This window comes from Equus przewalskii, chromosome 1 (genome assembly GCF_037783145.1).
Source record: "Equus przewalskii isolate Varuska chromosome 1, EquPr2, whole genome shotgun sequence".
Classification (NCBI taxonomy): domain Eukaryota; kingdom Metazoa; phylum Chordata; class Mammalia; order Perissodactyla; family Equidae; genus Equus; species Equus przewalskii.
In genome coordinates, this window is record NC_091831.1 from 59446073 (window position 1) to 59468518 (window position 22446).

General features: G+C 55.6%; 1 protein-coding gene across 2 annotated transcripts in view; it reads left to right on the forward strand.

Moving 5' to 3' along the window:
• The first annotated feature begins 796 nt into the window (after positions 1–796).
• SLC29A3 (solute carrier family 29 member 3) overlaps positions 797–22446 on the forward strand; it is a 41943-nt gene continuing 20293 nt past the window's right edge. Inside the window, exons 1-2 of one of the 2 annotated variants that reach the window (XM_070612341.1) lie at positions 797–928; positions 4066–4364. In XM_070612341.1, the coding sequence (XP_070468442.1) occupies positions 4084–4364 (281 nt within the window). In that variant the 5' untranslated portion in view covers positions 797–928; positions 4066–4083. The remainder of the gene's footprint in view (positions 929–4065; positions 4365–22446) is intronic. The other variant, XM_070612347.1, reaches the window with a different exon arrangement.

The window sequence follows — 22446 nt, forward strand, 5'->3', positions numbered from 1 at the left end:
TCTCAGCAGGTGACTGAAATGTCTCACTGGTTCACACACACGTTCTCCAAAGACAAAGTGAAAATGACTGTCTACTGCTCAGGACTTCGCATGGAGCAAAGCAGCCAAGTGAGAAATCACTGAAGCACTATAGACATGGGATCCTGATCCTAGGCTGGACCAGGAGCAGCCCTGCATCCACTGCCCTCACTGGACTGGAGGACTCTTGTCCTGCACGCTGTCTCCTCCCTCCTTGGCCTCACCCACCTGCTTGGTATGAAAGAAAGAGTCTTGGCGCTGGGGTCTGCTGCTCTGTCGCTGCCAGCTGTGTGCCCTAGGAAGCCACTTCACCTCTTTAAGCCTCAGTTTCCTCATCTGTCAAATGGGGACAACAGTCCCATTTCACAGGTTGGAGGATAAAATGAGAGAATGGTCATGAAAATGATTTTTAGAGGATTTCTTTTCAAATGTAATGAAGGCTAAAATTAAGGCCTGGGTACCCCTCCAAAAGAAACTCTCTACCACATTTGGGGGAAAGGGCTCTTCCTTGGAGGTGAAGGAAATTTGCAGCGAGGGCTGGCATCTACGGCCTCATTTCACGCCTGGATTTCAGAGAGCTTTAGTACAGAAATTTCACCGCTCTCCACCTGTGCAATGGACGCTCGCCGGCACGGAGCCGACAAACGCAGAGTTTGCAAACCTGGAAGCGCCGGCGTCAGCGGGGCGGGGGCGGGGCGGGGCGGAGCCTCGGGGCGGGGCCGGGGGCGCGGCTGGCAGTCAGGCGGGGGCGGGGCGGGGCGGGGCGGGGCGGGGGCGGGGCGGAGGCGGGGGCGGGGCCCGGGCCCAGGCGGGGCGGTCGGCGGAGCTTGGCCTGCGGCCTCGCGGAGCCCCGAGTCGCAGTGGCCCTGGCGGCCCGGGAGGCGGCGGTGGCGGCGGAGTGGTGGCGACAGTAAGTGCAGGCCGGAGATCGGGCGCGGGCCTGGCCCCTGACCAACTCTTGAGGCTCCTGGGCGCCCCTGGCTCGCGCTCTCGGCGGCCTCCCGCTCCCGCCCTCCTGGGGCTGCTCCACGGGAGCCGTGGGACCCCGGACCCGGCACCCCGGGCCGGCGCCTCTGGCTGTGTCCCCCTCCACCGTCCCTCTTCTTCCTCCCTGCTCTCCCTCCCTCTCGCTGGGGCTCTAGCTTCTTTCTCCCCTCCCCCTGCTCGGGGAGTTCCTGAGACTGGACCTCACCGCCTGGATGTGGGGGGCCTGGGTATGGACAAGTCAGGCCACAGTATCCAGAAGCTGCCTGACTCTTGGTCCAAATGGGGGAGCCTGAGACTGGGGTTGTCCGCAACCCCAGGGCCGATTCTGCCTTGGCCTCTGGGTGGTGCCCTGTTTCCCAGCAATGCTTTCCCATAAGTTAGCTTCACCAGCCCCCTACCCGCATTTCACACATGAGGAAATCGAGGCACAGAGGGGAGATTGACAGCCAGAGTCAGGAACCTCCTGGGAACCAGTCTCAGTTCCTGGCCAGAGGACAGTCTGCAGTAGCTTGAGGCCCCACAAGTTTCTCTTCTTTCTGTCCCATGCCCCAGGTCAGCCAGGGAGGGAGCAGGGCCAAGCCAGGCCAGCTCCTGCAGGGGCTTGAGGAGCACACACCAGGCCACAGCCAGCCTGTGCTGGGGACGCTGGGGCTCTTCCTTCCCTTTCTCTTTTTCTTTCTTTTTTAATCCAAAAGCCAGCAGCTAGCTTTTATAAAGAGTAATAAGACTTTGTGCACTCTGCTGCCTTGGCCTGTGACCCAAGCTAGAGAACATTCCTGGCTCCTTCTTCAGAAGCTCTGTCAAGGCTGAATGGTCCCGGACAAATAGACCCCTGGAGCTGAGAATGGGCCCCAGCCCAGTGTGGGCCCAAGCGACCCAGCCATTGGCCCCTGCACCCAGCACCGGACCTGGAGCGTCTGGAAAGAACCACTTGCCGTTTGTGTGTTGTCGTACACAGGTCACAGTAGTATTTACATTTTTAAACACTAATTCAGAAGCTGTGTGTGTGTGTGCATGCACGTGCACGTGTGACCACACCTTCCGGTTGGTCTGTTAGTGCTGGGCTCCCCGGGAGTCAAGGCTGGAAAGAGCTGTGCCCAACCAGGGGAGTTTAAAATAGACTTGCTGACTCGGATGCTCGGGCTGGGGCGTCCGGCGGCCTTGCCTGCCTGCTCCAGACTGCGCACTGCCCCAGCAGGGGAGAATATCCTGGCCGCGCAGAGCCCATTCAGCCAGCAAACGTTGATGAGGGTGCCCTGAGCGCTGCCCTCGCCTACACTCACAGCTCATTGGCCTCGAGGCCTTCAGGGGACATCTGTACTTGGAGCCAGCAGACGTGGGTTCACATTGCCAGCCAGCCTTCTCCCTCGTAAGCCGAGGAGTCTGTTTAGGCTTCACACTGCTTGGCTGTGTAACCTTACTCTTGGCATCTGGTAGCTGTGTGACCTTGGGCAAGTTACTCAACCTTTCTGAGCCTCAGACACTTCATCTATCAAATGGATCTCAGACTGGTACCTACTGTATTAGGTGGCTGTCAGGCTCAAATGCTAGGCACAGACCTTGGCATGCGTGAGTACTGGGTTTAATTTTAACTATTGGAATTCTTACTGTTTGAATGTGGGACAAATCGAGCGCCATTAAGCCCTCATTCTTTGCATTTGAAAAAAAGGAGGCAGTCACTCCTGTGCTGCCTAATTCAGAAGAATGCCGTGAGGCTCTCCTGAAATGGTGGATAAGGCTCTGTGCCTGTGTGCCAGGTGTTCCCATCTCCCCAGGGAAGACAGGCCCCACCCCGCCTGGCCTGATGCTCTGGGTGAAGGCTCAGCCACCTGTGTGAGCTGAGATGCCTTTATCGATTGATAGATTGTGTAGGGAGGAAGCTGCTGCAGAAGGGACTACCGTGTCCCATCCTCAGCATTATGGAAATATTTCCCGTTTATCAAGCTGCTGCCACGTCCTGGGTGCTAGATAGAGCAGGGAAGCAGGCTTGCTGTCTCCTAGCCAAATTCAGCAGCCGGCCAGCCAAGTGACGAGCCCAGGATGCCGGGGAAGATGCTGACGTCTGTTCAACAGCTGCTACCCCGGGCCAGGCCTCGCCAGCCAGTTGCAGTTACATGGCCACTGTAAAAAGGCTTCCCCAGGTTTGCAGATGGGAAATTGAGGCTCCGAGGCATGGTGACTTGCCCAAGGCCGTGTAGGCAATAGTTTGTCTTAGGTGCAACCACAGATTGCCAGTGGCTGTCCCCTGGTGAGATGCGATGGACAGAGCTGGGGACGTGGGCAGGAGCTGCACACCCAGGCTTGGCCGTTTATCTGGCCTGTGACTTTCCACTCTTTGGACCTCTGTTTCCTCACAAACGAGAGAGTGGACTGTCAGAAGTCTCAAACTGGCTGCTCGACGCCGCTCTAGATACCGTGGTTTTGTTTTTTTTTTAATTTGAATGCCTTTATTTTTATTTATAACTTTATTTTTGAATAGGTAATGCATTCATATAGTTCAGAATTCAAAGGCACAAAAGTATGCAGTGAAGTCCCAGAGGATATACAAAATAAGTGTGGGTATTCTCCCCGACCCCTCCCATCCCTGCTTTTTGGCACAAATAGTAGGATGTTCTACGCACTTTCTTGCTCCTCACTTTTCTCACATAAAGTTGAAAAACTTTAGAGAGGCTTCTTTGCCCATTAGGGTCCAATTCCTTTTTTTCTGGCTGCATGGAAATTTGAATGCCTTGAGACCAGGTTTGCCCTTCTGAATTGATTGCCACAGGCCCGACTCTGCTGCATTGCCTTACTCCCAGCCAGCCCCACACTCGCCTGCTGCCTCTGTTGCCCCTGCATGGGGCAGGGAAGGGGGGGTGACCCCTGAGGTCACGTAAAGTTCTGACATCTTGTCTTTCTCCCTACTCCTTAAACCTGAAGCTCTCCGGCCAGGCTTTGGTGACCCTGTCGACCCCAGGGTGGGGGCATAGTCAGCTTTGGAGGATGGGTAAGTCCCCAGCTATGCCCAGCCTCAGCTTCTGATCGCCTACCCTCTCCCTGTTTTTCCATCTTCTCCTATAGTGGCCGTGTCATCGGAGGATGACTTTCATTACAGTTCAAACTCCACCTACAGAACCGCGAGCAGCTCTCTCCGAGCTGACCAGGAAGCGCTGCTGGAGAAGCTGCTGGACCACCCGTCACCCGGCCTGCAGAGGCCCAAGGACCGCTTCAGTGGTACCTACATCATCTTCTTCAGCTTGGGCATTGGCGGCCTGCTGCCATGGAATTTCTTTGTCACTGCCAAGGAGTACTGGATATTCAAACTCCACAACTGCTCCATCCCGGCCACGAGGGAGAAACCTGAGGACTCGGACATCCTGGTAAGGGCACGTTCCTCCTGAGAGTCAGGGTGCGGGGTGTGGAGCATGCAGCCTCGATGGGGCGAAGGGCAACTTTGCGTGGGTGCAGCGTTGCAGGCAGGTTTGCAGTGTGCTGAGACTAGGCATGCGACTTCAGAAGCTATGTGGGTCTGGTAGAAGACATTCAGCTCTGGCTGAAGACATGCTTTGCGTTGTGTCTGAGACCCCCTGCTTCACGTGGCAGGGGAACATGGAAATGGGGAAGACACAATCCCAGCCTTCAGATTGCTTACTGTTTAACTGGGAAGAAGATGCAAATGATGATTCTATGCAGCTGTAGGATGGTAAACCTAAGAATCCAGAGTGCATGCCTCCAGGGGTTTGAAAGGGTGGATCCAATAGCATTAAGTTCAGCTATGAGTTCCAGAAAATTCCACAAGAGCAGTAGCTAAAACAAGATGGAAGATAGTTTTCTCTCGTTCAAGTCCGGAGCAGCCAGCCCAGCGCTGATGTGATGATCCATGTTTTCAGAAATCCAGTTGCTGCCTCATGTATAGCTTCCATGCTCAAGATCACTTCACAGTCCAAGATGGCTGTTGGAGTTCCAGCCATTACATCAAATAGGAAGAGAAGGAGAGGCATAACATAAGAACATTCCTGGAAGTAACACACATTGCTTCTGCTTACATCCCAAAGGTCAAAACTCAGTCATGTGACCACATGAGCTGCAAAGGAGTCTAGGAAATGTAGTCTTTATCCCAGGGAACATTGTAACCAGCTAAAAGGGGAGGTTGTGTAGTTATGGAAGACAGGAGGAAGTGAAGACTCGAGGGTAAGTAGTCTCATGACCAGGCAGAGATTGCTGTGATTCAGAGCAGCTGGATCAGAAGAATGGGGAGGAGACAGTCCAGGTGGAAAGAAAAGCCTGGCAAAGGCAGCATGGGAGGAAGTTTCAGGTGTATATGAGGAACAGCAAAGCATCCAGTTTTTCTTTATGTAGGGAGCACGTAAGAGGAAAATAAGACTTGAGGTCATTGCCTGAGCCTTGAAGTCTTGCTCGGGCCTTGAATGCCCAGGTGAGGAGTCTAAAATGTGTTTGGTTGGCAGTGGCACCAAGCGCCCTCCCGCCGCCCTGGGCTGCTCATTTTGTGGGGTGACTTTTCCCTTGGGTGAGGGGAGTGTTAAAGCAAAAATTATTCTGCCACTTGTTAAAACGGTCAGGAAGCTTTACTCAAGACCACTGCAATAAGGGTGAGAGATCGGGCTCCACTCAAGTACTCGAAGGACGAGTCGGGGTTTACGGCCGAGGAGCAGAGTGCGGGGTCAGTGGATGGACAGTTACTAAGAGGAGCCATTGAGGGGAGGGGATTCTTGCTAAAGGCAGGCCAAGAGCATAGATGCCAAGGGTGGAGGATGAGGAACTGATCAGATATCGAGAGTGATCAGATATCAAGGGTCAGGGGATTCTTGATAAACCGACATAGCAGGATTCTTGCTAAGACTGGGTTGGGTCAAGGTCAAGGCCTGGTCTAGAAAAGGGCTCAGAGGTTTGGTTCATCTTTGCCAGGAGCCTCAGTTTCCACAGCTGATCTAGGCCGGAGTCTGCTCTCTCTTGAAAGTTCATGACTGTGGGAAGCGGGGGCATCTCTGAAGGCATGCCAGGCTGAGGGCTTGCTAGCTGCCCCTCTCCTCCCCAGGTGCCCCAGAGGATGAGAAGAGGGTACCCTAGCAGACCCCAGCCACACCCCTCGACTGGCCTGGGAGATGGCTCCCCACTCCTTTCCTGAAAGCACCTTTGAAACCCCTGACCGAACCCCAGGAACCTTCCCATTTTATAGGAGTGAATCTGACACGTTGACTAAGCCATCGTCTGTCTCAATGACTCTACCATGGCCACACATCCAAGTCACCAGGGAGCTTTTGAAAAATCCCAGTCTGGGCACCCCCAGAGATTCTGATTGAATTGAGCCGAGCTGGGGTGTGCACAGGGGCATTTAAGCCTCCACACCCTCCCCCAGCTCCTTGACTCTGCTAACTGAGGAGCTCTTAGATGCCTCCAGCAGCTGAAGAGGTGCCATGGGAAGGTGGTGTGGCAGTTTAGAGCCTCCTGCTCAAGGTGAGGGCCTGGGACTAGGCCTTGCCTGGGAGCTTATCAGAGATGCAGAGTCCCGGGCCCCACCCCAGCGCAGCCCCGTCAGGGGCTAATGCTAACAAGCACCCAGGTGCCTGAAGGCACAGTGGAGTTGGAGATGCTCCGGCGAGGGCATGGGTGCAGCCCTGCCTCTGTTAGTTCTGAGCTCTCTGGCCTCTGTGCTGCCTCGTCTTCCTGGCATGTAACAGGCACATACTACCACCAACTTCTTAGGGTTGTGAGGATTAAGTCAATTAATATGAGTACAGAAAATGCAGAACAGGGTCTGGCACTGCTCTGCGAGTGCTGTGTAAACATCATGGCATTATCATCATTTGGGGGATGGGGCCCCACTTCTGAGCTGTGTGCGGCCCTGGTGTATTTCCAGACGTCTGGCTCAGCTAGTGCTTTATGATCCACTTTTATTTACCAGTGACTCAAGCGTCCCAGCTTTCTGCCCGCCTCAGTAAATCACCCAGCCCACTTGGGCTTCATCCAGAAGATCATTGTCTGTCTGGGCCAACCCCCAGCCTAGGGCTGCCCCCGGGGCTAGGTTGCACGTGCACCTGTCCTGTCTGCACCTGCCCTGGGAGCAGGCTGCCTGCAGCAGGATGGGGAGCACAGGCCTGTCTCTGAGAGCAGGGCCCTCACGCAGTTGACGTCTGCGGTTGCTGCTCTTGCTGCAAGGCGGTCCCTGCCCAGCTGCAGACACTTAGCATTCCAGGCCCTGCTACGATGCTTTATCGCCTCTTTCCAAGTGCTGGCAGGTGCAGATGTAGTACCTGCGGCTGCCCGGAGCTCCTGGCTCTTGGCATCGGAGATGAGAGACCTGTCACCCCTCGATTCATGGGCCAGGTTTGGGAAGCAAGCATGCTGGGGCGTTTCTGCATTTTGTCGGTCATTTTTCTTTGCCTAATTCCTCATTCCTGCCATCCACCTCCCCAGTTCTTTCCCCCTCTCTTCCTGATTTCCCTGCGAGAGATCAGGCTTGGTCTGCTCCGTCACCTGAGGGCCATTTTGGGGAAAGAGGGGGAGAGTCAAATGGGTCTGTCTCCAGCCGCCACCTGCAACTCAATTAGCTGTGGGTCTGGATGTTGTCTTTTTCTGCTCTTTCCTCTTACTATTTCCCAGGGATGGGTACCATCAGATGGGGAGCTTGACTCAGCAGGAATGTTTGCAGACAGACCCCTCAATTATGTCACTTTCAAGGTCACCTGCCATCCCAGGCTCATTTCCTTCTGCCTGGGACAGTTTTGGGGATGGGTTAGAACGCATCCCGCTCACCTGCCCCCGTCTCTGCCTCTGAATAAGAACTTTGAATAAACCCACCACAGGCCTGTGAGTCCAGAGCCAAAAAATTGGAGCCTAAACGAGGAAGAATTGATCTGAAACTAAGGTGCAGGGGGACCCATCATGGCCGCCATCTTCTGAGCCCAGCTCTGGGCCTGCCGTGCTGGCAGGCGTGTTGAACTCATTGTTCTTATTAACCCTGTTTTTTCAGACAAAAAGCCAGAGGCTCAGAGAGGTTCAGTAACTTGCCCCAAATCACATAGCTCGGAAGGGCTGTGGAGAATTTCACGGTGAATTTAAGTGGATAAATGATTGCCAAACTGGTCATGCTCGGAAAGTGGTGTAGAGCGGACTGTCCTGGAGACAGGGGCCACCCCACACCCTGACACTGCCAAACACTGTCTTTCTTCCTGTGGAGAGCCCTTCCTCGGTCTGGCCTCCTTTGCCACCCTGGAACCCCAGGTGCCTTAGCTCTACCTCTGGATTCTGGACCAGCTTCCAAGCTGCCAGCTTCCCTGATCCCTTCCTATCTCCTCTCTCCTGCCCCCTCCAGGTCGTCCCTTGGCTCTGGGGCTTGTAAGCCATTCCTGATCCTGTAGGGGACCCCTTGCCCTCCCCTCAGCCTCTCCTGCAGGCCTGTATGGGCTGCCCCTGGGCCAGGGAGCGTAGGCTGGACCTGCCCCACTTTCTGCCCCAAAGAGGACAGTGACTGCACCTTCTCCTGGTCATTCCCTGCCTCAAGGCCTCCACTCCCCCTTCCCGCACATTCTTCCTGTGTGCCTTGGCCTGCCCAGGGCTCTTCTCTGACGGGGGTGTAGGACTTGGCCGGGTCGTGGGTTTGGAACCCACACTCTGACTTGGTGTCAGCAGGGCCAGGCCCCAGGACTGGCAATCTGCTGCTGTGTCGGCCATCCCTTGACCAGAGGGGACCCCAACAGCCTGTCCCAGGGAATGGGGAAAGAGGCAGATGCTTCTCTTACTTCTGGGAACCTCCCCTGCTGCTACCCCTCTGAGCCAGGGCTCCTGGTCTGGGTATCCAGAAGCCACTCTCTCCCCATTGAGTCCTCATCACACCACTCGTGGTGTTGAGTGCTTACGGGGGTGGGGCCCTGCTCTTGGTGGGTGCCCGGCCTGCATTATCTCATTCAACCCCGTAGCACCCCTGTGAGGCGGGAACTGTTATTATCCATGGTGACAATTCCAGTTTCACAGATGAGGATGCCTCCTGCACTAAACTGTTAGTTCTCTGGGGACAACGAATAAATCTCTCTTACTGTCCATCCCTGTGCGCTCAGCACAGCTAGCGTGCTGCTCAGCACGTAGGAGCACACAATAAATATTTGTTGCGTTAGTTATCGTATGGCTAGGGAGGAAAGCCCCATCACTCCAATGCAAGATAGGGATGGCATGGCTCTGTAAGGGAGAAGAAGAAGATCTGGGGGTCACAGTGTCTAGCACCAAAGGAGTTCTGATCCTTCAGGTGGGTTGGCAGAGACACGAAGTGGGATTCCTGCTACAGGGAAGGGACCCAGGTTGGCCTAGGGCATCCCCTTATTTACAGCACCTTGGTCCTGGCCCAACCCCTCAGCCCCCTTCTTTAGAAGCAGGAGAGCATGACTTGGGAGCTATTTTTACAACTAAGGGCAGACATCCCAATTCAGGGAGGAAGGATTGAAAGGAACCAGGATGAACTAGTTTGGAGAAGAGGAAAGTGGAGAACAGATTATCAGAGGTCTTGGCAGTGACCTGCTGACTTTAGAAGTTCCTGCCGTGCACCCCGTGCCCGCGCGCCACGGGGCTTACCATCTTGCTTCATCTGCAGGATGACCTGCTGAGTTAGATACTGTCACCCCCCCATTTCCAGATGGAGAAGTGAGGCCCACAGATTTTAGGCCACTGGCCCAAGGTCATTTGCTAGCAAGTGACAGAACTGAGATTTGGACCAATCTGGAGGCCAACACAACCCTGCTGGTGACCAGCATGCTCCCTGGCCTGTCCCTCTACCCAGGTGTTTTCAGCTCTGGCCACACACAGAATCACCTACAGAGCTTTGACCCCCCACACACATAAACACACACACAGGATCCACGTGCAGTCTGAGGAGGGCCCTGGGCACAAGCATTTCAGCTCTCCAGGCGAGGCTCCCATGCAGTGATCCAGGGAAAGGGTGACCCCATGGGGATAGGAGCAGCCATTCTCTGCCTCTCCCAGAGGGCCCATTGCATGGGCTTAGGCCACATCATGAGAGACCTCGGCAAGCCCTCTGGAAGAACTTCCTGCAGTGCCGTTGTCAAAGCTGGCAGCGGCGGGGAGCGTTTCCTTGAGGAGCAGCAGAGCAGTCTCCCTGCGGGCAGTCCAAGGATGGCTCTCTTGGCCTAGGCCACCTCGGAGCGGGGCTCCTCACTGGGCCCCTTACAATCGCAGGTGGGTGCTGGGACTTGTCTACCCTAAATACTTTGGGCTTAATTCCCCGGCATGGCTGGCTGTCCCCCACTCCCTCAGTCCTGCAGCCGCCAGCGATGGCCCTGGGAAGAAGCTTCAGCCCTTCCTCTGGGTAGATACTCCCTTTGGTGGGAGCTGGGGGGCTCCACAGAGGAAGATGGCTGTCCAAGGATGCTCCTGGAAAAGGAGGAGTCAAGGCGACTGGGCCCCGAGGTGCACATCCTCACACCTGGGGTGACACAGCCAGAGCAGTGAAGCTATGGGAACAGAGGCGAGGCACACCCTTCACGGAGGTAGTCCGGGCCTCTGCTCCTTGTGCTGCTGTCGCCGTGAGGACAGCCACTGACCCCTCTGGGCTGGATCAGTGAGTGGACTGAGACGTGCTCCAGGAGTTTTAAGAGCCACAGGTAATTTGTTTTTGAAATCCCTATATCTGGGATAAAGCTGGGTCTGTCTGTCTCATGGGACCGCAAGGTGGCCGGGAGGAGCCCAGATGGCGACAGAAGGATGTCATTCAGCTCCAGCCCTCACAGTACCCTTGCGCCCGGTGTCTCGGTGCCTGGCTCTGTGGCCCTTGGGCCCTCTGTGCTCACAGACCCACCTGGCAGAGTTTACAGAGCCTCCAGATATCATGGGGAGGGATGTCCCGTATGTACTGCGCACCTCCCACGTGGTGGCTGCTGTGCGAGGTCATCGCTGAATCCTAGTAATGGTCGCTGCCTCTACCAAGCCCTTGCCATGTGCTGGCCGCTGTGCTGAGGACGCTGGTTCGCTCATTAATTCCACAGTATTCATTAAGCAACCTACTGTGTGCCAGAGGCTTTATCTGCATTATCCATTTTGGACCTTACTACAGCCCTAAGGGATAGGTGTTATTATACCCATTTTACAGGGAAGGAAACCAAGGCTCAAAAAATGTAGTTCGTTCCCAGGCACAAAGTAAATGACAACTGGGACTCAGACCGGGCCATCTGAACCATGTTGTCCGGCTCTTAACACTGTGCCCCACGTCAGCATTTTCAAATGTTTCCAGACTTCTTTTGACCACAATGCGCATTTCACCTGGCAACACCTACATGTCTGTAATGGAAACAACCATCTCATAAAGCAGCATCTACACTCTAAAAAACCCTCTGATTGTAGTTTTCCAGGAGGAGCAAGTGATCCTCAGCGCCAATCTTCTAAGTGGCTTATAAGCCACCCAGGCTGAGGATGGGGGAGGGGCCGTTTGCCCTTGGATTTAACCTTGTGTAGGTCCTTGGTGGCCTTGGGGAGCAGCGCTGTGGAGGAGGGGCAGAAGCTGGCCCGGAGGCGGTGAGGGGAGGTTGGAGGAGGGACACTGGGGGCAGCAAACCTGGAGAACTGTGTCTAGGAATTTGGCTTTAAAAAAACTGCCTCCCAGGGGAACGAGGCAGGAGTTGCAGGGGAAGTGTGGTCAACAGTGGTGTGGCTTTTCTGCTTTTAAAACACAAGAGAGATAACAGCTCGTTTGTGTGTTCATATGAATAGTCCAGTAGAGAGGGAGAAGCAGGTGCTGAGGAAGCGGAGGAAGCACAGCTCAGGGAGGTCGGTGAGCAGACGGAGGGCCTGGGCTCGGGTTCACGGGGAGGGGGCGGGGGAGGAACACAGAAAAGCACGCAGCTGGTTCATCTCTAGGAATAGGAGAGAAATCAGCCAAAGATGAAAGGAAATACAATTCTGGTCGTGACCCATTAAGTGGATTTCTTATCCTTTCATGGGCTGCAACCTGTAATTTGAAAAACCCTGCTGCACCTGTCTGCCTGACCTCGCAGCCATCCATGAGGATGCATCTTGCCCACATTCTGCAGGAGAGGAAAGTGGAGGCAATAAGTAGCTTGCTGGGGCCTCAGGGCTACAAAGACAAGAGTGGGGGCTGCAACCCACAGGGATTCAAATTGCCTTCAGCTTTCCTGGGGTACTAGGCAAGTACCCAGATTCCTAGGCCCCATACTGCTAGTTCCTTCTCCCCAGAGTGGGCCTGGGCACTGTTGCCAGGTGCCTCTGACATGGCCAGCTGGCAGGGAGCAGGTATCCAGGAACCACGCTTCTGTGCCGCATGCTGTTCCTTGAGAAGCACGCACTGTTCTGGATATAGGTGGATTGAGATGCTCCTGCAGACCAATCCTAGTGCCACTCAGATCTCTCCAAATGCAAAAGATGCTTGGACTCCATTTGGCAATCCACTCTTTGAGAGAATTCCAAAGAATGGTGCTGAATGAGTGAGCTTCCTCCTCCCCCATGAGAGCGGATTAAGGCAGGATTTTGCCTGAGCCCTGTCATCCCAGAAAAGGGGGTGGCGGGGACAGTCAGGGCATCAGGCAGGAGGGAGTGGGGCTCTGGGCTTTCTGCCCCAGGGCATGGGTGAGTGCCTGCCTGGCAGAGAGGGCAGGTCGCCACCCCCCCGCTCCCGCCCTGCTGCCCAGTGGCTTAGGCCAGCATGGATGGCTGCTCTAAACCATCTCTAAAAATTAGAACCAAAAGTGAGTCATTTTTTTTTATTCCCTTGTCCACCCTCTGACTCTAACTGCAGAGCCAGCCAGCGTGCCATTCCTAGTAAATATACCTGTGATGGCTTTTTCTTCTGTTTTTAGCTCTTGCTGCGTCCTGCAGAGGGAGAGAAAAAGCCTGTCTTAAAACGCTGTCAGTCATGCCTTCCGTGGCCTTGAGTTCTCGAATTCTCTTTTTATTTTCTCCCTGCGTGCTGACGGCCCTGTCTCCCCACCTGCGCCGGCTTTAGAATCCAGAGGTGATTTCCTCGACCAATTAGAACATGGCCTGGGCCTTAAGTGCTCCAGTGTCTCCTTAACATGATTGATCATCGCGAGTAGCCAGAGAGCAGAGCCCAATCGGAATCTTTGCCGGGCACTTTCGTTACCGGCATCATCGTCTGGAAGGGGTTTGCATGGCGGCCGGAGCCTGGGGGCCCCTTGCTGGTGTCTGGGGGGTCCTCTGTGTGCGTGTGTATTTGTGTAGCGCATGTGAGTGTGCACGCGTGTGCCCCTGAGGCCTGTCAGCAGCCTGTGGTTCGGCCCACGTGGGTCTCCCAAGAGAAACGCTCCCCGCAGCAACGATGGCGTGTGGGATGAGGAAGTGCCGACTGGTCTCCTAAGACTCCCCCTCTGTGGGGCTCTCCTGGGTCTCCTTCTGCAGGGAGCATGCGGAGCACCCCCAGACCACCTCCTCTTTACCCACATGCCCCAGCGCCCCGGCGGTCAGCCTGGGATGCTGATACACGACGGCCCTCTGGGGGCTGCAGAAGCTGTCCCGGCCACGCCAGGACTGTTGGAGGAGGTGGGGAGGTTTCTTGGAAGGCCTCTTCCTCCTCGCCCTGGCCACATGGTCAGGCTGCCTGAGCTTCAGCCGTGAGTGGACCAGCTCTGCCCTCGGAGCTCAGGGTCACCTGGGCGTGGATTTACAGGGCTCCTGTTTCTCTGACCCTTCCCTCCATCTGTTTCTGAGCCATTTCTCCCCCTTTTAGGGTTCCAGCCTGAGGGTGCCTGGGGGAACAAAAAGGATGAACAGTTGAACCCCAGCTTGCCCCTTGTTAGGGAGCCTGAGGAAGGCTTGACAGAGGAGCGGTCAGAAGGGTTGACAGGATTGAGGTTTGCATTTTCCGTGCTCACCCTGCTTGGTAGAAAGAACTAGAATTCAGGAGAGCTGCGTTCTGTTTCTGACTGTTTCAAATTTTCTGGGCGACTTGGGGCTCCGTTTCCGTATCTAAGAAACTAGAGCGAGGTTGGCAGATTTTTCTGTGAAAACCCAGATGGTAAATGCTTTAGTCTTTCTGGGCCACACGATCTGGGTTGCAGCTACTCACCTCTGCCCTCGTGGAGTGAGAGCCACCGGAGCTCAGCCGTAGATGACCCGTAACAAGCAGGCGTGGCGGTCACTTCTGAGCCCTGGACGAGACACTCCCTTACGGCCTCTTCTCCACCAGGTTCGGAGATCTGCTCTAGAGGCACCTACCCTGCTCCCTTCTCTTCCCAGCACTGGTCGCTGCCTGACGTGTTGTCTGTTCATTTGTTTGTGTTTGCCGACTGCCGCCTTGACCAGACCATCAGTTCCATGAAGGCAGGAACTTGGGCTCCATCCCCTGTGTCTAGAATATCTATTGAGCTCAATAAATAAGTGCAGAATGATGACTTCATCTCAAGTGTTTGTGGAAGCCCATCGTGTGTCAGCGCTGGACCGAGGGGGTGGGGGGTGCAGGAGGAAGACCCTCATCCTGGGATCACACACCGTGATCCTGCTTTCGGGTTTGGAGACTCACGTGGGGTCATCCTTTTACCCGGCATGCATGGGTCATGCCGGAGCAGGCCTTCCCTACCCAGCCAGCAGCATGCCCTGCTTACTCCAAGTCGGTCAACCTGGAGCTTAGGGCTTACCCTTTATTTCCCTCTGTCCTACCTCCACATTCAGTCTGTCAGCAAGTCCTGTCAATTCTACCTCCAAAATATCTCCAGTTCTTCCCTCTATGGCCATCACCCCAGCCTCAGCCTCGCTGGCTGCTGGCTCCCGGGGCACCTCCTCCAATAGTTTCTCCACGGAGCCTGCAGAAGTGATCTCTCCTAGACGTAAATACAGAGGCCGTCCACTGCGCCACGTGAGGGCTCAAGCTTTGGGGACAGAGGCAGGGTTTGAACTGTGTGACTTTGGGCAAGTACTTGACCTCTCTGACCCTCAGTTTCCTCATCTGCATCATCAGTCTTCCCTCAAAGGAGTGCTGTGAGCACCGAGGAAGTGAGTACATGAAAGCACTCAGAGCAGCAGAGTGTGGGAGGGTTCAGGGAAAGTGCACTGGTACCAAGTTGCTCAGCCGTTTAGAGTCCTTTGTGGCTTCCTGTTGCTCTTGGAACAAGATCCAAACTCCAGCCCCACCCGGACCCCCTGGCCCTGCCCTGCCTCCAGCTTGGTCCCCCGACTCTCTCCCTCCCTCCCGGTACTCCAGGGTCACCCCAGTTTTTCAGTAGCTTGAACCCACCGAGCTCATTCCTGCCTCAGGGCCAACTATACACTGTTCCCTCTGTCTAGAATGCTTTTCCCTTCACCCCTCACACAGCTTACCCTGTGGGTCTCCATCCAAACCTTGCCTTCTTCAAGAGGTGTTCTCTTGTGACCCTCCCCAATGGACTCTGTTTTAGCCCCTTATTTGTTTTTTTTTTTTTTATTGCATTTATTACAACTTGCAATCTTTCTTTCTCTTATTTGCTGTTTACTCCTTTTTTCCTCCCTCACTGGAGAACACGGCATCCCCAGCCTCCAGCTCATGTTAGCAAATATAAGGTGCTTGGCCGTTATTTGCTGAATGAGTAAATGAGCTCCGGGAGATGACTGCCTGTGACACTTCTGCAGTGAATAGATGAGTGAGTCAGTGCACAGCCACTGCCACCCGCTCCTCCCCTCTGCATCCCACCCACTCCTGCCAGGCGACTCCTCTCTGCCAGCACCAATTGTCCTGTTTTGCTGCTCAGAGGCCTCCCATAGCTCCCTCGTACTTTCAGAAACAGACACCCCTCTTCCGCCCGCTACCTGAGACATACGTTAGTCTCCCCGCCTCCCTCACTCCACGTGTCCCATCATTTAACTAAACTGGAGTCCCAAGCGTGTCCTGAAAAAGGGCTGAAAGACAGGGGACAGAGCACCAAGGAGCTCGAGGAGGGCCCAGGAGGCAAGACTCTTTGGAGAGGCGGGCGCAGCTCCTGGGCCCTGCAAGGCAGACCACGCTGGGACGAATGGGCACGGCCTGGAGTGGAGAGGCAGAGGGCGGCCGAGCCCTGGAGGAGCTGGAGCAAAGATTGGGGGGGGCGGGGCTGGGAGCCTAGGGGATTGGCTGGCACCCAGGGCAGGCAGAGGGGAGCTGTCAGGGTCGGGGGGTTGGGTGGGAACATGCCCCACAGTCAGGTGATGGGGACATGGGGGCCGGCAAATGATTGACCTGGGGTGAGGGAGAAGGAGAAACCAAAGAAACGTTGAAGAGGGGGGCGCTGCAAAAGGGAGAGAAGAACCGTGGAGCCTCAGGAGGGGTCGCTCGGGGGTTCTCTTGAAGGCCTTTGATTTGGGAGCTGGGAGCTGGGGCTCAGCAGGCCACCCAGGCGGCTGGCTGGCAGGCAGTGAAGATTGTTCTGCAGGCATGGAGGTTGTCGAAGCCAGGGGAGATGAGCTTCCCGAGGCAGGACTGCAGCACAAGGAGGAGGAAAGTAAGGGTGGGGCTCAGGAGGCTCCTCTGGTGGCAGAGAGAGCAGAGGACTGAGCTGCTGGGGGCAGGGCAGGGAGGCGGCCTGTGAGTCCCAGTGGGGATCCCTGGAGGGGAGGCGTGGTGGTTCCCCGTGGCTGCTGTAACAAGGTACCACAACTCCCATGGCTTAGAACCACAGGAATTTCCACCTCACATTCTGGAGGCCAGAAGTCCAAGCTCAAGGGGCTGGCAGGATGCTCCCCGAGGATTCGAGGGCACACCCTGTCTTGCCTCTTCCAGGCTCTGGCAGCTGTCAGCAGTCCATGGCGTTCCTTGGCTTGTGGCAGCGTCACTCCAGTCTCTGGCTTGTTCACACGATGCTCTCCTGTGTCTGTGCGCCCTCTCCTTCTTATAAGGACACCAGGCATTGGATTTAGGGCCCACCCTGATCCAGTATGATGTCATCCTAACCCAGTGTAGCTGCAAGGACCCCCTTTCCAAATAAGATCACGTTCTGAGGCTCTGGGGAAACATGAATTTTGGGGGGACACTATTCAACCCAGTATAGATGGGGTGGCACGTGGCATCTGGAGTGTGAGGACCAAGACCAGGCCTTGATGATGGATGGGCTGCAAAGAGGGCCCTTTGGAGGAGTCTTTCGCAGAGTAGCCCAGGAGGGGGCGTTCGCACGGAGGGCCTGGGCTGCGTGTTTAGGGAGTTTGGAGCGAAGGGAACTAGGGGCCTGGTGGCTGGAGGCAACGAAGCTGAAGAGGTTTTTTTTCTGAGCCCGAGGGAGCCCTGAGTGAGCCTCTTAGCCAGCAGTGAGGGAGAAAGGAAATGCAGGCCAGGAAGGGGGAACTCCACGGAGCAAGTCTGCCCCAAAAAGCTTTCCACGGAGTAGCGCGAGGTGGGAGGCTCACTCCAGAAAACCTCGGAGCTTTGCTCATCCTCTGGCAGGGATTCCAAGGAGATGTGAAAAAGGATCGCGGGCTGGGGAGGGCTGCTGAAGAATAAGGTTTCTAGTGACCCCGGAGAGCCCACCCTGGAGCTGGCCAGAGAGGCCGAGTGTCAGACGGATGTCAGAGCAGCGTGCAAAGGTCTGATGGGGCCCCGTCCCGCCTGTGACTGGGTCTGTCTGGCCAGCATCTTTCCTGGCCTTACCTCTCCGATTCTGCCCAGCTTTGTTCTGCCTTTGGGCCACTGGCCACCCCTTCACACAGGCGGATCTGGGCTTCTGTTTCCCTCACCTGTCTGGCCCCAGGAACAGGCACCACCCCTCCTTCCCTGCCCAGCCAGCTCTCCCAGCTCATCCATGCCCCCGGCCACACACTCATTAGATTTCCTGGACCAGAGCTCCAAACATGGGGCCTTGGAACCCACAGACAGGATGCCAGCTGCACCCCTCATGGGGACACCTGCCCTCTGCTCACTTCTCAGCCTGCCCAGCAATGACTTTGGTGGATGCCAGGGCGAGGGTGCCTCCCCTACAGCATCCCAGGCTGCAGAACTCGGCTCTCTCTCCGAAGGCAGCAAGTTTGCAATGGCAAACTATTCTTGACTGCAACCCGCTCACTGCTGCTAATTTCATGCCCCTGTGATCCAGGTAACGCTTTGCTGCCTCGAGCTGCCACCCCCCAGGCTCGAATCGCTTTTTCTCGCCCCGCAGGAGCCCAGCTGCCTCTGCCGCCCACTCTTGAGGTGGGGGCTGCGCAGAGCTGCCTCTCCGAAACCACCGGGCGGCCGGGCGCCGGGTTAGTCTGCCGCAGCTCGTGACTAATTTACTGCACTTATTTCAAAGTGCCCAAATGGCATTTGGAGAGAGGAAGCTTAGCCAGGGTCTGCCAGAGATAAACAGGCTCATTTCGGGGCCTCCCTGCCCGAAGAAACCTCTTTACCTGGACTCTGAGCCCGGAATTAAATTCTTCCAGAAGAGACGCTTAGCACAGAGCCTCTCAGCGTGGTGGAGGGAAGAAATGCTCCCCATCCAAAAATGGGCCTCACATCTGGCCAGCTAGCTCTGGTGGGTTTTTAAATTGTGTTTGAGAAGCGTTTCTCCCCGTCCTGGTGTTCACAAACTGGGCCAGGGTGTAAGAGATGAAAACGAGTTTCCTTGTCTCCATGGCAAGTGGATCAAGTGCCCCGTGCGGGGGCCGGCAATGGCTCCTCCATGCCTACCTGCCATTGGGCGCCGCTGGCCCTTGGCACCTCTGGGCGGGGGTCTTCCCACAGTCTGGGTTATGAGCCCCACCCCCACCAGGCCAGGGGTCTTTGCTGGGGTCTGCACAGTCAGGAGAGAAGCTGGAGGCCTGCCCGGGGCTTCCCAGCTATTGTGTCCTCTGTAACGTGGTCTGTGCTCATCAGCAGACCGTGTCCATCCATTTCGGGTGGCTGACAGAAGAGAGGTCTTTTCTCTTAATCTTTTTGGGTTTTTTTCTTTTTAACACTCTCAGATCCACAGGCCCCAGGGGAATGGACAGTGGGGTTTAAGGAAAAAAGAGAGTTACCAGGCAGAGGGGAGAGAAGTCAGACCTTGCATCATTTGCTGGCTTGGGCAGGTCACCTGCATGTAAGGGCTGGGGCAGAGGGGAGAGGCCACCCTGCTGGAACCTCAGATCCTGTGAGCTGGCCCCTGCTCACTGCTGGGAGGGCATGTGGGCTGCCTGTCCAGCCCCTGGGGCAGCCCGGTGGCGGGCCGCCACCCCAGTGACAGTGTCGGGGCTTGTGGTATGAGGCAGGCGGCTCAGCTGGAGCCACTCTGGGGTTTGTGGAGCAGTGATGACTATCTCCCCACCACCAACCCCTGGCCCCATCCCTGCCCTGCCTCAGAAGATTGTGCCACCAGCACTCACCACCGTGCAGCTTGTCCCTCTGTAGCCTCAGTTTCTGATCTGTGAAGTGGGAGCAACCTGTCCCTGCCTTGCTCTTACAGGCTGTGTTAGGAGCAAATGGTCTGAGGTCTGTGCAGGCCGCACATAGGCAGTTTTTTTCACATGTCAGTTTCTTGGAACTCTGCAGGGCTTCCATTTCCGTGCTTGTGTTACCTGACAGGTGCCAGGAATGACCTTTGATAGTCCTCCTGCCAGACCCCGTGTGCTAAGCCCCTCCCCAGCCCCAGGTCATTGCAGAGTGCAGGGGAGGGGCAGGGAGCGCAGCATTTGCTCTTTGTTCCTCAGAACTGGGCCTCACTCCACCTCACACTGGGTCAGAAAGTTCAGAATGGTGACAGGCGGGGCCGCTCTCTCACTGACACCCCAAGAGGGAGGGGGGTGCTGTGCTGCGTCCCTGCCTCTCTCCCGTGTGTTTGGATTGAATGGACTGCACGGTGCAGGTTTGTCTCAATTCAGCAGATTCCTGTTGATGCTGAGGAAACCCTCAGGGGGTCTGTTCCACCAAATGAACTTGGGTTCCAGTCCTAAGTGGCAAAGAGGCCTCCCTTGGTGCCTTTGCACATGCTGTTCCTCTCTCCACCAGCACTCCCACCTCCCCATGTCTGTCTGCAAACTTCCCCCAGCCTTTCAGGATGCGGTCCAAGACGGCCTCCTGTGGGAAGACCGCCCCCCCATACCTTGTGTCCATTGTACTACACCTGTGGGGTTGCACCAGATGACAGCTCCCTGAGGGCGGCAGGCACCCTGTCCTTTCTGTTTTATAGCCCAAACCACCAGCGCCGGGTTGGGCACACAGCAGCTCGCCACATCTTCGTAAGCAGAGGAATGGGCTGAAACAGGAAGAGATGCTGGCCTGATGGACAGTGGCCACCCAGCCGGGCTGAGGGCCGTGGGAGTGCCAGCCTGTGGGTCTCCCAGCTGCTGAAGCAGAAAAACCTGCTTGGGGAGGCCTCATCATCTCATAATCTCCTGGCCTGCTTCATCCACCCACTTCCCGGCCCTGCCTTCTTGCTGAATCACGCTTTGTCTTCCACCTGCAGTTACGTAAGGCCTAAACTGACCCCCAGGACTGCAGGCTTGCTCTGGGCTGTGTAAACAGGGCTGCTGTGTTGCACAGCTCTGAGGGCCTCCATTCGTATCATAATCTACAGGACTGGTGCCCCTGGGGTTGTGCAAGGACAGCACAGCCTCTGCTGCCATACGAGGTGGCCCAGTGCCATTGCACTGGTATTCTTCTCATTCCTCCACTCCCTAGCTAGCGCCGGCCTTTGGGGTCCTTGGGTTCACCTCTGGAAGTCAAGGCCATGTTCATCAACCATGTGGTAGGGCACCTGGTGGGATAGATAACAACAGAGCCTTTTGAGGGAGCTCTCAGGAATCGGGCCCAAGTGGAGGTGAACTCTGGCATGGTTCTCCCCAAGCATTGCATCCCAGGAAATGCCCTGTGGGATGGAGAGTGCAGATCGCTCTGGAGCGGGCACGACTGCTAACTGCAGTGTGTTTGAGCCAGGATTCAAATGTCGTTCCATTTTCTTGAGTAAAATGGGAGAAGTAAAATTCCATTTGCTTGGAAGCAAATGGGATGGACCCAAGAAGGAAATGCCCACTGCAGGTCTGCAAAGTGCATAATCAAGAATTCAGTGTTGGCCTTGCTGTCGAATGTTTCTTAGAAAGGAGCCTGAGGCCACACCTGTGCACATGGTCCGTCAGAGAGTGCTATCCTAGAGAAGTAAGAATGAGGGAAGAGGGAGGTGGGGCAGGGGCAGAAGAGAGCAAATACAGGCTTCGGGGTCCTGAGCTGCCCACAGCTTTGCGGCAAAACAGCTGGCCACTCAGGCCCACGAGGTGACTCCAGAGGAGCCACAGGGAGCCGCCACATTTCAGAACCGTAGGTAGGGGAGAGGAAAGGCAGGCAACTTGTCTCTCATCTCATTCCCATCTCCTGCCTCTCCTTGGTCAAAGCCTGCCTCGTGGGGCTTTGCTCCCCCTGCCCTTCAGAGGGTGTCACCCGGTCCGTCCCACAGCCTCCGAGGAGCAGGAGCCTCTGCAACAGAAAGGCTGCCGTATTCAGGAAAACCCTCGTCAGTAGGAACTCAGCTCTCCGAAACACTTATTAATTAGGAATGTATTGCTGTGTAACAAAATACTACAAACTTTGTGGCTTAGAACAGCACATGTTTATTATCTCACAGTATCTGTAGGCCAGGAGTCTGGGCTTGGCTTCACTGGGTCCTCGGCTCCAGTCTCACTTGGCCGCGTCAAGGGGTTAGCCAGCGCCGCGGTCTCTGCGGAGGCTCGACCGGAGAAGCATCACTTCCAGGCTTACTGGGGTTGTTGGCAGCATTCACTTCCTTCCAGTTGGCGGGCTGAGAGCCTCAGGTTCTTGCTGGGTGTTGGTCAGAAACACTCAGCAACTAGGGGTCACCTGTAGTCCTTGCCACGTGGGGTTCCCCAGCATGGCCACTGGCTCCTCCAAACCATCAAGAGAGAAAAAGAGTCGAGTGAGACTGGCGCTCCCATCTCGTGTAACATACTCCCGTGATCCTGTACACATGCTCGTGTCGCCTTTGTTATATTCTCTGGGTTAGAAGCAAGTCACAGTCCCATCCACACTGAGCCGAGGGGATCCCACAAGAGTGTGAACATGGGAGGCTGGGATCATGGGGGCCACCTGAAGAATCTGCCCACATCACCTCATTTTGCTAGAATTCTACTTACAGGCAAAAGCAGCAAATAAGTAAGAACCGCCACATGTTTATTAGGAATTAAGTTAAAAAAATAAATTCCGTGGGATGTGCTAAGTCAACCTCTGTCACCATCCGCAGCCCCTGATCGGTACCAGTAAAAAGATGGCCCAGGGCAAGTCCATTCTCGCTCCCGCATGCTCGTCGTAAAGCAGAGAAACGGGCTCGGTCAACAGACAGGGAGTCATAGCCTTATTCAGTTGTCAATATTTAAAAAGCTTTCCAACATTAAAGGAACCATTTTCTGCTTAAATATCAACAAACCAGAACATTCAATTACCTAGAAAATCCCCATTCCTAAGACGTCAAGGAACCTGAGCCTGCTCAAAAAAAACAAAGAGGGAGATTCCTATCCCACACGATGGCCGTTCACAGACAGCCGTGGAATGAGTGGCCCCTGCACAAAGGGAGC